This window comes from Hyposmocoma kahamanoa, unplaced genomic scaffold, assembly GCF_003589595.1.
Source record: "Hyposmocoma kahamanoa isolate Upper Pololo Valley unplaced genomic scaffold, ASM358959v1 81, whole genome shotgun sequence".
Taxonomy (NCBI): domain Eukaryota; kingdom Metazoa; phylum Arthropoda; class Insecta; order Lepidoptera; family Cosmopterigidae; genus Hyposmocoma; species Hyposmocoma kahamanoa.
The window spans coordinates 11,273,962-11,286,056 of NW_020654080.1; the positions used below are offsets into that span (position 1 = coordinate 11,273,962).

Here is a 12,095-nt window from a genome sequence, read left to right on the forward strand (position 1 = left end):
ATACGTACCATGGCACCAGGCTGTTTCAATTTTATTTTAGATTGTATCAGAAGCCAAGTTAAATCTGCGACAGTAGGTATACTAACTGAAGCTAAATTTACGTTGTTATAACCGTATAACGGAAATTGCTGACCACTTTGTCTTTTTCAAAATCAATTAACCACACGCAAACGCTCAATACTCCTTTCGGACGGTTTTCCGACAAATTAAAACAATATTTAAAATTAGCTGTCGATTGTAAAAAAATCATATAAATGAATAAAAAAATCGTATATCATTACGTAAAAAACATCCAAATCTTGACTAGAAATATCGACTGATTGATTTTAGTTTCATATTTATTATGAATTAATGAAGTTATGTGAAATATGATTGTCATTTATATTCATCGTATATAACCAGAAATAGAGACGAAATAAGGGCCATACATTCCTGGTAACTCATCAGTGATAAATCACTTATAAATATCAACTCTCGTTTGCACTGAAATTACAAATTAGAAAGCTGAAATAGTACAGCGCCAACCACTGACCTGTGTGTACGTCTCCGTATATTCCAAAAATATTCTGTATTTACTGTAATAAAGATAATATCTCTAACAATGGCGTGCTGTTAAATATGTAATTTTGCAATTTTAGTGCATTATAGCAAAGCTCAAGTTAACTGGTCGATTTGAAGTGAAACAATTGACGACACCCGTCAGTTGTTTCGAATTCGGGCTGGCCAATCGGAGCGCAGTTGTCACAGTAAATATGGCAGAATAGTTTCAAACAAATTAAATGACATTTCGTCTCTTATTTCTGGTTATATACTCGATGTTTATATTGAACGAATAGAACATGAGACATTACGACGTCATACTGAAAGATGAGAAGTGATATCTAAATGGCATGTAAGCAATACACAATACTGCATGTTCAGAAAATAATGTTATCAGAAAGTGAATGTTAAATCTTACAATGGAGCTGTAATGAATAGAAGATGTAACACGGCTTAGGAGAAATAAATATTGAGCTACCGTACAAAATAATACCTTAGAATAAGATAATCAGATGGACTAGACAGCAACATTCCATTGTATATAGATGGAAAAAAAATACAAAATATAGACTTAGAAAACGTTAAATGACAAACACCACAAATAATATAAAACTTTTCACTTTGACTCAGATGTTATCTACATTTAAGCCTTTAAGGGCCAACACAAATCCGGTGTTGAAGAGGGTTTTATGCCCGCCAGCCCACACTGGGATATCCTTGACGACACCACGACTTTCCGCTAGCGCATCGTAGAGTCCGCTGGAATGCAAAGGTTTCCGCCGACATGCCACCGGTCGCTTGTATTAGATTCCGTTCCACTAGCGACTACGCGGTCGAAGTCAATGAAATGTATACCTTAATTCAATTATTGTAACATAAAATATACACTGATAAATTTAAAGTCCTCTGCCTTTCCATCCGCCGGTTTGCGCTGGCACTAAGTGACATCGATTCTGACAAACAACAACCAACCTAACATGTTTGCCAATGAATGGGCTCTCTATCATCATGATATTGGTATAATTATTGGCGCCGTTAGTACTAGCATGTCAGCGCTGGTAAAGCATTGGCAATGGCATAGTGAAATATTTTTTTATGCCGGGTCAGCGCTGCGTGAAAACGTGCAGAGAATAAAGCGGCTGTTTTCTGTACTAGTGACTCTCTCCCGCTTAGCGCTGATGATGGTAATATAAAAACAAAAACTCAATCGTATTTTCTATATCATCCTTGAAGCTGCGCCACTTATAACATCCATAGTTCCGGGTATTATTCGAGAGGTCTCAGTAGAGTTTTGGAATTGTCGAGGAATTCTCGAAATTATGGAAATTCAACTTATTTAATCAGGGTAACGGAAGTAACAACGGGTAATCTTTTCAGATCAAGAAATGCCCCTTTATTTTTCCTCCTTGTATTTAATACTTCAAAGGTTGCAAGGTTTGGCCACGAGATCAATGCCACTTGAACATACGTTCCTCGTACGGTTAAAGTAACTAGCTACGACAAGTAGCACCAACACTTTCAAGAGTTTTTGAGCAGTCAAGCACTTTTGCGAGTATTGGTTTGGGATCTATTTTAAATTGGAACTAATTATAGTGTGGCCACCTCTGACACAACTAAAAAGGATATAAATTCATGGGTAGCAAGATGGTGGATATGCATGCAAGACATGACTTACTAGACTAGAGAAAAAGGTGCAAAAAAGATTGTTCGTTTTTTGTAATTTTCAGGATAGCAAGATACAAGGTACATTTAACTCACTTTGCACATTACATATTAAAGAAGTCAATCCAGTCATAATAATTGACTTTGCAAAATAAGTTATATCAATTGAAAAACGAATTTCGTTTGTCTTGGTAACAGCCGAAATATTCTTATCGTAAAGAAATTACATTACGGCTGATAAGGGGGAGTGAAAGAAAAATATATGTTGCGCCGAACCCACCTAGCGTGGGATAAGGACAGGTAGAAGAAGAATGAAATTACAAAACACTGAACGATAGTTCTCGTTTTGCATATCATCTCATAGCTCAGGTCGTATAAATTATAAATGCACCATAGCTAAAAAATGTTCAATTTTCCGACGGCTCATAGTACTTACATTCTGAAAGAAGACAGCGATGAAGAAGACCGTGACCAACATGCTAATGATTACGAGTTGAAATAGGGACACATTCGCAAGAAAATGGCGGCAGGATCCAAATAGGTCGTACCACGGAATGTAGGTTGGAAGATGATGATGAGGATTTTAAGGTGTCGATAACATGCAAGCTGTCATTTGAGACCAGTATTAGTTCCCTTAGATAATGTTGTGACAAAATATGACTGGAATGTTTTAAATGCTTGCTTGGTAAAGTTGATATTGGCCGAAAGTCAAGGCTGTTTTACCCAATACCGTAGGGCCTTAGAAGTGGTACATATTTATCATCGTGGTCCATTTGTAATGGGCAAAAAAGGGTACCAGTAAGTTATTGCATTACAAAATGTTGAACTGAAATCAGCATTGACTTACAATTATATGGACGTCGGGTCCGCGCTAAAAAGTGTCCGAACTTATAGGGCGTTAAAATCGTATACAGAGCGTCATCCACGCTTTAGTCTTCGTTCGTTCGACTGACAGCGAAGCAAGCAAAATTAGACAGTACTGCGATGACATTACAATTTAAATTCAACGTTTTAGATTTTTCATATTCCTTTACATGTCACTACGTTTAAATAGGTTGACTTGGGACATTTTTTTCGTGGTTTTTGTATTAGACCCGTCGTCCATTTATTTGTAAGTCAATGGAAATCAGCATAATATTAGCACAAATTTTTAAAACTATTAAAAGATGTGGCCTATTTGCACATTCAAAAACATCTGAGTTTTTGCGGGAAAAACAAAAGAATCAGATGAGGCGCGTCAAATTTAAATGGCAAGTAAGATTTCTTTAAAATAAATTGACGAATGTTTGAACAATGTTATACTTCACAAGCAAAAGGAATACTGGATACAAAAGTTGAAAGACAAATTTGGAAGAATACTAAAAATAAAACAAATTTATTTTTTATGACATCAAGCGACAGGCTGAATAAGTCGTGCCGCCTGTTCATAAGCAACACAACTACCCTTATGGGCGACTAATTAATTATTATTAGTTACAGTGCCATTCTAAGCATTTAAACCGCAAAGATCTGAGTAGCACTGCCACTGCGCCAGTTACCCTGAGACATAAAGTCCCAAGTGCCTGTAATTTCACCAGCACCCTCGCCCTTCTAAACCGAAACGCAGTAATGCTCACATTACTCCTTGGCGGCAGCAATAAGTAAGATGACAGTACTTCCCTGGACGAATCTTTCACAAGTTCAACTGCGACTACATGCAACTACTACTGCTATTTTCACAGTATTACGGTTAATTGTGTTTGTCCGAACCCACATCATTATGCTACACAACACAATACAAAATTATACTACCAAGAATTACGGAAAATTCACACAATTTAATTTGATAAAATCATAATTACACATTTGATTGATTTTGAAAATAACAGCGATGCTAAGCACTTTAAAATGTTGAAGAGTGCAATAATTAGCAATGTATAAATCTATACATGGTCTTATATTATAGTCTTAACACAGACGCTGTTCCCGAAACAACATTTCAAATGATTTGAGCAAATAGTATAAGGTTTTTTAATTAGTCAAAAGTAAAAAATAATTTAATTGTAACCCTAACGCCGTACCTACCGAAATACAGCAGTGTAATATCGGAGTATCTCATTGTTTCCAGAGATCCATCTTATTTGGTCATAGAGAATAACTGTATGACAAAATTGTGATTTCCGATTGATACGAATTTAAAATACATCGGAATCCCGCGGCTGAAATTATGAATTTTTTATTAAATTTACATATATTTTTAATTAATTAACCTAAAGAAAGATCAGCCACCGAATTTCGGTACAATTTCTTACAATCGGAGATCACTATTAAATCACAAAGTTGGACCATATAAAGTGTCTCTACGGGTGTTCTTTTGTATACAAGGCTCTTTCTTAAATGACAATATCCTGTACCTTATCTTTTTGCCCTATTTAAACTAATACAAAAACGATATCGATAAGTGCTGTACTAATTAAAACAAGTTCAAGTTTTTAACAAAATATTTTTAAAAAATCCAAACAACTTTTCAATGAAGCTTGCCTCTATCGTCTAAACCAACATGCAACAAGTGGCATCCTATCTCTAAGATCTACCATCACCTCTACAGTATCGACGTAATACAATAACATTCAAGAAAGTACTGACAAAAATGTACTTTATTCTTTCATGATGATAATGGGGTGATTTCAACGAAAATTTTAAAGAATACTGAATAGTTATTTTTTATGTTTGAAAATAAATGAAAAAGGTATTAAATTTTCCCTAATCGCAGAGGATAAGTACCACGGAAATCCAACGCAATCATAGAGGCACTAAGAATCTTTATCCTATACACCGATGACGAATGGACACGTCTTTGTTTCGGATGGTAAGGAAACACCTTTGACATCATAATGTCTATAGTTTGCGATAGCCATTCGAGTAGGATCATCAATATGGTTTGTATACAATGATAAAGTAGTAACACTTTAAATAAAGAACAAAACAGCAGCTGTCAAAGGTAGAAAAGAAATACCTCATTCAATGATGACACAACGTGGCAGATGTTCGTGTAAATAGTCGAAGAGCTCTGGTGATGCGCCGGGACAGTTGGTCAGCTCTAGTTCTCTTAACTGTCGTAGTTGTATAAGGCTTGATAGCCCCCCGGACGTCAATAAGGGACAACCTAGGAAAACCAAGATTTGAAATTGAAAGAGCAAGTTAATTTGGCACATGTACTGTTCAAAATGAAACCCAAAAATTAGGTACTTACTAAATTAATTTAAGTTTAAATAATATAATATAATAATTATAACGCACACAGTTAAAACTCAGAACCATGTATTGGGGGTGCCTTGGACATACACATAGACAATCACACATTACACTCAAACTCACAATAGAAATAAACGTAGGCCATACAAATATTTCTCCCGGCCCGGGAATCAAACTCGGGATCTCTGCGTGACAGTCCAGCATGATAACCGATCGGCCACGAAGGCAGTTTTTATATTTATTAACTCTTTTATTGCAAATACTATGTACACCGTAATTGTCATATTTAGCGGGTGTTTACCGTATGTTGAATGTTTATTAAATGCTGTAAAATGTATGATGTATTCAATAAATATATTTTTTTAGTGTAGTCATTATTATGAACTACTCACACTTGACCAAATGATTCATTACATTAGACAACATCACATACGTTGCTCTGATCACAAAGTAAGTAGCTAAAGTACTTGTGTTATGGAAAACGGAAACAACGACGGTAATATAGAAAAGTTAGTGTCTACACTGATCCGGCCGGGGATCGAACCCGGGACCTCTGAGATGGCGACACCATGAAAACCTGTGTGCAAGCCACTCGACCACGGAGGCCGTCAGATAAATAAAGATGACATGACATTGCAAACAGTATTAACTTTGGACATCAAGCGACTGTAGCCACGTTGAGGCAACAGTCGCACGTTCTTTATTATTGATAGAAAGATCGAACAAACACAAAGAAAAATTCATGCGACCAGCCTGGACTCTAACCAGCGACTGTTGCCTCAACTCAAATGAAACTGCATGTCAAAAGGGGTCATAATAATTGTCTTCTTTACATACATGTAAAGTCTGCAATCCGTACTGGACCAACGCACCTTGTCTTAAAGTCTCTTTTACAGGAAACTCGTAGAACTTATTTGGCTTCATGGTGGTAATAGGATACATCGAGTAGCTCAGTAACCATAAAATAAAAAGAAAAAACTCACCAGCTAAGGACAATAGCTGTAAAGAGCGCATTCCACACAAATGTTGCACACCGAAGTCGCAAAGTTGCGAGCACCAGCGCAGGAATAACGCCACCAGGGATTGCATCGTACTGATGTATCCTACTCCTATGTCCGTGATGCGTACGCAACTGTGGAAGCGAGATATCGCAGTTTATGGTTTTTGTAAGTGGTACGAATGTTAACTGGCACAATGAGCCGATTCTCGACAACATGCAAATTCATATTTTTATTATTATTTTAATAACTAATGAAATAAAAAGACAATTTAATCGTCATCATCAGCTTATCGCAGTCCACTGCTGGACATAGGCTACTCCCAATTCGTACCATTTCGCCCGGTCGTCAGTATGTTGCATCCTTCAGCTGCCAGCAGCCTGTCGCAGGTCGTCACTCCATCACGAGGCCAGAGGGCGTCCTACACTACGTTTGCCAAGTTGTGGTATCTACTCAAGAACTTGTTTCCCCCATCGGTTATCGGTTCTTCGACAAACTTACTCTAGCAGTTATGTCGACGACCTTTGTTCTCTGTCAGATAATCTGATTTCGAATTTTATTAATTCGAATTCACAGAAATTCCGTGTACAGCTCGTTCCATAGATTACTGAGCGACTTTTACCTGGTGGAATATTCAATATAATAATAGTCCATTTAATGAAACTAACTAATCAGGTAGTCTAATTATCGAATCAGGTTTTCGCGATGGTTTTGATATCAAACAAACTAACGTTTCGGGCCCTATACATCTCCATGGTTTGCCGATTACAGACAGATTGCAATGTTTGAACAAAAAAAATATATTTACGCGAATTGGATGCGAAAAAATTGTTTCATTTCCTATTGGTAGGCTTCGTGATAGATTACTTTCTTGATTTCCTTGACTAGTGAAATAAAATAATAAAAAAAATAGGAACGCTCACTATAATTTTATAGTACGAGTATCGATAACAGAATATTTTTATGGAAAAGCGTGTGTACAACTACTGATTATCTCACCGGTCAAGAGTCAGCTCCTCCAGATGATTGAGATCGCAGGCGATATACTCCAGAGCGTTGTCAGTTACGCGTGGACACCAGCTCAAGTCGAGACTCCGTAAGCGAGGAAGGTTCTCTGCTAACAACTCCACGCCTTCGTCTGTTACTTTACTGCACCCGCTTAGTGATAACACTGTCAGGTTTGGTAGGGCGTGCACTGTTACGAAAAAAATTAGAAATCAATTACCTCCTGAGCTATGTGTTTATTTACCAATGTCATAGGCGGGCAGAGATAACATATGTGTCTGGTGGTAAGCGCCAAGTCTGTCAGCAGTTGCAGTGCCACTCAGCGCTTTTTATTACAAAGATCTGAGGGGCACTGCCACTGCGCCCGACACCCTGAGACATAGGTAGATATGTCCCATGTGCCTGTAATTTCACCAGGTACCCTTAGCCTACGAAACCGAAACGCAGTAATGTTCACAATAATAATAATAAAATTTGCCACACAAACTAAGAAATTCCCTGCATTATGACTCATAATTTATGAGTACCAGAGCAACAGAAATCTCGTCGGTACACTCAGCCCAGAATCAGTTTAGATATGTGCATTTCCTGAATTGAGCCTACCGGCAATTGCACTCAGGACTTCCTCGTCTAGCACCCACAGTGCAAATTGGAACATTGGGCCACCGAGGTCGCCAAAAGGTTTTTTAAAAAGACTTGCCGACTAATTTTTTTAATATCAAGTGATGGGACGAACAAGTCGGGCACGTGATGGTAAGGTACACGCCTGTCCGTAGCAGTTGCAGTGCCACTCAGAGCTTTAAATCGCAAGATTTGAGGGGCACTGCCACTGGGCCCGACGTCCTGAGACATAAGTTGAGAACTTAGTGTCTGTAATTTCACCAGCACCCTTACCCTTCAAAACCGAAACACAGTAATAATAATAATAATAATAATTTATTGATCAAAGAAAAATGAAATACAATGGCATTACAAGGCACAACATAAAAAGAAACATAATGCTGACATTACTGCTTGGCGGCCGAAATAGGCAAGGTGGCAGTACTTCTCTGGACGAACTCTTTCACAAGGAGCTCTACTTTTACGAAGCTACTACTTTCTACGTCTGCACCTTACTAGTATACATTTTTGACCGTCTCCTTAATACTCGTCTATTTAGAATAGTTCTGATTAATTTGTACATGTTTTTCTTATAAGAATAATATATAAAATATTGTGCAATGGACTAAATAAATCGATTGCCATTATTAAGCGTGATTTTTCCAGTCAACTTGTAAATAATTATCATTCTTAACGAGTAGATGGCCGGTATGAATATTATTCTTGTCCAGCCATTCGGCGCATACCGGTCAGTATCAGTGGTATAAAAGGTAAAAAACAAATATATTATAAACACTTTTCTTGGGGTTTGGCACACAAATTAAAAACCTACATTATGAAGAACTACCTAATCTATCTAATTCTTTGTACCGTGTAATGCATAAACCATTTTCTAGAACGAAGAGATGTGTAGGCAAGAACATGCACGCTCTGCGAACTATGATCAAACGTTGACCTAAATACAATGTCACAAAGCGTCAAAGCGATACTTGAAATTAATTGGGCGTCGTCGACTGACGTGTTTCGTACTTGAGTAGTCGACAAAGGAAATATACAGGGTATATTATTAGGCTATGGACGAACATCTCTTCCAGATGGATAGGCATCATTCAACCTATAATTTATTATGTTGTATGCATCGAGTATATAACCAGAAGAGACGAAATGTTATTTAATTTGTTTGAAAACTATTCTGCCAAATCATTACTATGATATCCGTGCTCCGATTGGCCAGCCCGAATTCGAAATATACATAATTTCATTAAGAAAGAAGATATTTATGATATTAACCTTAGAACTAAGTCCAAACTCATGGTACCACGATTTCGTTTAACTAAGATAAACGATTCTTTTATGGAGAACTGTATACGTTTTTACAATAAGATTCCGGAGAATATATTAAGATTATCATTTCCTAAGTTTAAAACTTACATTAAAAGTATTTTAATTGAAGTCATATCACAAAATTGAAGAGTATGTTTTAGATAAAGAAGTATGGAAACACAACAAGAGTCTAGATTCCACACAATTGTGATTCAAAATGTATTCCATAGCATTTACGTTTATTTGAAAAGAGCCATCCCTAGAGTTTCTTGCTCGTTTTTCTCAGAGAGGTCAGTGTCAGAGTGATTCCATTGTTTTGTACTTAGATGGTTTGCTGTTATTCCCACACCACCGAATGGAACAGCCTCCTTTGTTAGAGATATTACAATAAATACATGGAATATACGGAGACGTACCCACAGGTCAGTTGTTGGTACTGTACTACTTCAGTTTTCTAATTTGTGATTTCAGCGCAAACGAGAGTTCATATTTAAAAGTTATATAAGGCCCATTTGCCTGACGAGTTGCCAGAGATGGATGGCCCTTATTTCGTCTCTATTTCTGGTTATAATAATATACTCGACGGTTGTATGTAACACACTGTACATAATTAATTTAAACCATACATCCATTACATACACATATTAATTTGCAGAGTATCTACAATACTTCAAACAAATAGTCGCTACGACGATATCGAGTTGCGTAAATCGTACAAAAAACAGGACACTCATCTTCCTGAAGATTTTCGCGCAATCTCAGGAATTCCTGCAGCTACCGTCGCGTCTCAAGTTTTGTACGTTACAAAGTCGATATAAAGTTCATTATGCTATGTACCATTTTGTTTCAATAATATTATTAATATTATTAATAAGTTTTTTGCTGTTATTTGCTATATTTTATTTATATCACACATAAAATTAGTTGAGCTGTCAGTTCCTATGTTAATGATTTTACAATATGTCTGCAATACAGTTCAGTGGATTCTTCATAGCACTAATGAGACTCAAGACTAGGATATACATTAATTGACATAAACACTAGTGTATTGTTAAAATCTTATTAAACCAAAAAATTATACAGAGTATTTCTTATTCTTACCAATATTAACGACACCATGGTTAGTGAGTTCCCAACAGCTATGAAGACGTAACACGCTCAGAGACGCGCTTTGCTTTGGCGAGAAGAACCCGAGAGCAGCGTCGGTCACGTGGTAAGCTTGAAGAGAGAACTCGTAAAGAGATGGCAAAAGTTGAGCTACTGCACCCACCTACGAAAAAATAAGATCCCTCAGGGCGATTCTCTACTATGCGGCATCATGGAATTCAAATTGGATGTTGGATGTCGATTACAGTTAAGTATAGATTTCTGAATGCAGAATTCGAGTTGTGGAGAAACGCATTTATATCGTGAGGCATAAGTAGGATAATAAATTCAGACAATCACAAGTGATCCGCTCCAGTACTGTGGTATACAAATGTCTAAGTCTTTGATTTGCCTAAAACTGTAGATGGAAATCTGTAATTGGCTGTATATTTTTATTAAAATGTTGATATTACTGGTTTTCCATTAATAAATAAGTCAACTCTGAAACAAGTACCATCTTAACTCAGCTGGTCGTTATTATTATTAATATTTACATAAATATAACAACAGGTATATAATTAAATATTAATAAATTAAGAGAGAGTTGGCATCGGAATGAGGAATAACAATAATAATAAAATATTCTGATATTGATAAGTCCAGAACGTAATATTATTCATGATAAATACTTACAGCCTCGTCAGCTATATTAATGCAGTCAGTAAGCGTGAGTGAGACAATTCGTGGAGTTAGACATGCCCACAAACCAGCCTCTGTTATTTCATTGCATCCAGTTAATTCTAGCTCAAACAGAACCTAAAAAGTCAATAAGAATTTGGTTTAAATTTATAGAATGTGACATAAGAAGTATCCATGTTATTGAGGTTAAAAGAAAACTGACCTGTAAGTGATCCAGAATAGCTTCCAACCCTCGATCAGTTATCGTGCATCCTTTTAAGCTTAGAGCATGTATATGGTGAATAGACATAGGAAACTGCCTAATAAATTCATTAATATCATCATCAGTCGCCGAGACTAGCACCACCCCGCGGATACCCCTTCTAACTAGCGAATTGTAGAACCTCAGCATGCAGCAGCCGGTGGCGGAGCGCAGCTCGCGACAGTCGAGCACCGCCACCAGGCCGCTCCACCAGCGCGGCGACGAGTACAGCTGGTCGCGCCACTTGGTGCACACCTGCGCGAGCGTCCGCCTTTCGCTTGCCGTGAAGTACAGGAAGAACTTGTCCAGGAACCTCTCTTCAAGTACGAACTGGCCCCAGACGAGCGGGCGCGGAGAGGGTCGCCGACGGCGAGGGACTCGCGGGGCGGCGGCGGGGGAGGCGGGCCCGCAGAGTGCGTTGGCAACGCGCTCCACTACGCCAGGCGAGCGTTTGCGGCCGCGCAGTCCCAGGCCGGTGATGCGGCGCGACAGTTCGGCCGACGCACGCTCCACCACGCCTTGTGCCGACACTGACGACATTTTCACCTTTACGCGACGGATGGTCTCGGCGCCGCGCCCGCCGCCCCCACCCGCGCCTTGTTCACAACCTGCCACGGCGCTGCGAATTGATGAATGTATGGATGATTACCAGCGATCGGAGTAGACTAGAATTTTTTTACCTAAACTTCAAGGAACATAGACAGAAA

General features: G+C 38.0%; 1 protein-coding gene across 1 annotated transcript; it reads right to left on the bottom strand.

The window, feature by feature from the left end:
* Positions 1-712: 712 nt before the first annotated feature.
* Positions 713-12,095, bottom strand: LOC113234084 (F-box/LRR-repeat protein 16). Its single transcript, XM_026469331.1, has 7 exons — positions 11,350-12,095; positions 11,142-11,264; positions 10,464-10,632; positions 7,434-7,629; positions 6,420-6,568; positions 5,198-5,347; positions 713-1,299 (listed from the first exon to the last, which is right to left on the bottom strand). Exons 1-6 carry the CDS (start codon positions 11,926-11,928, stop codon positions 5,199-5,201), a joined length of 1,365 nt encoding a protein of 454 aa, XP_026325116.1. The 5' UTR covers positions 11,929-12,095; the 3' UTR covers positions 713-1,299; position 5,198.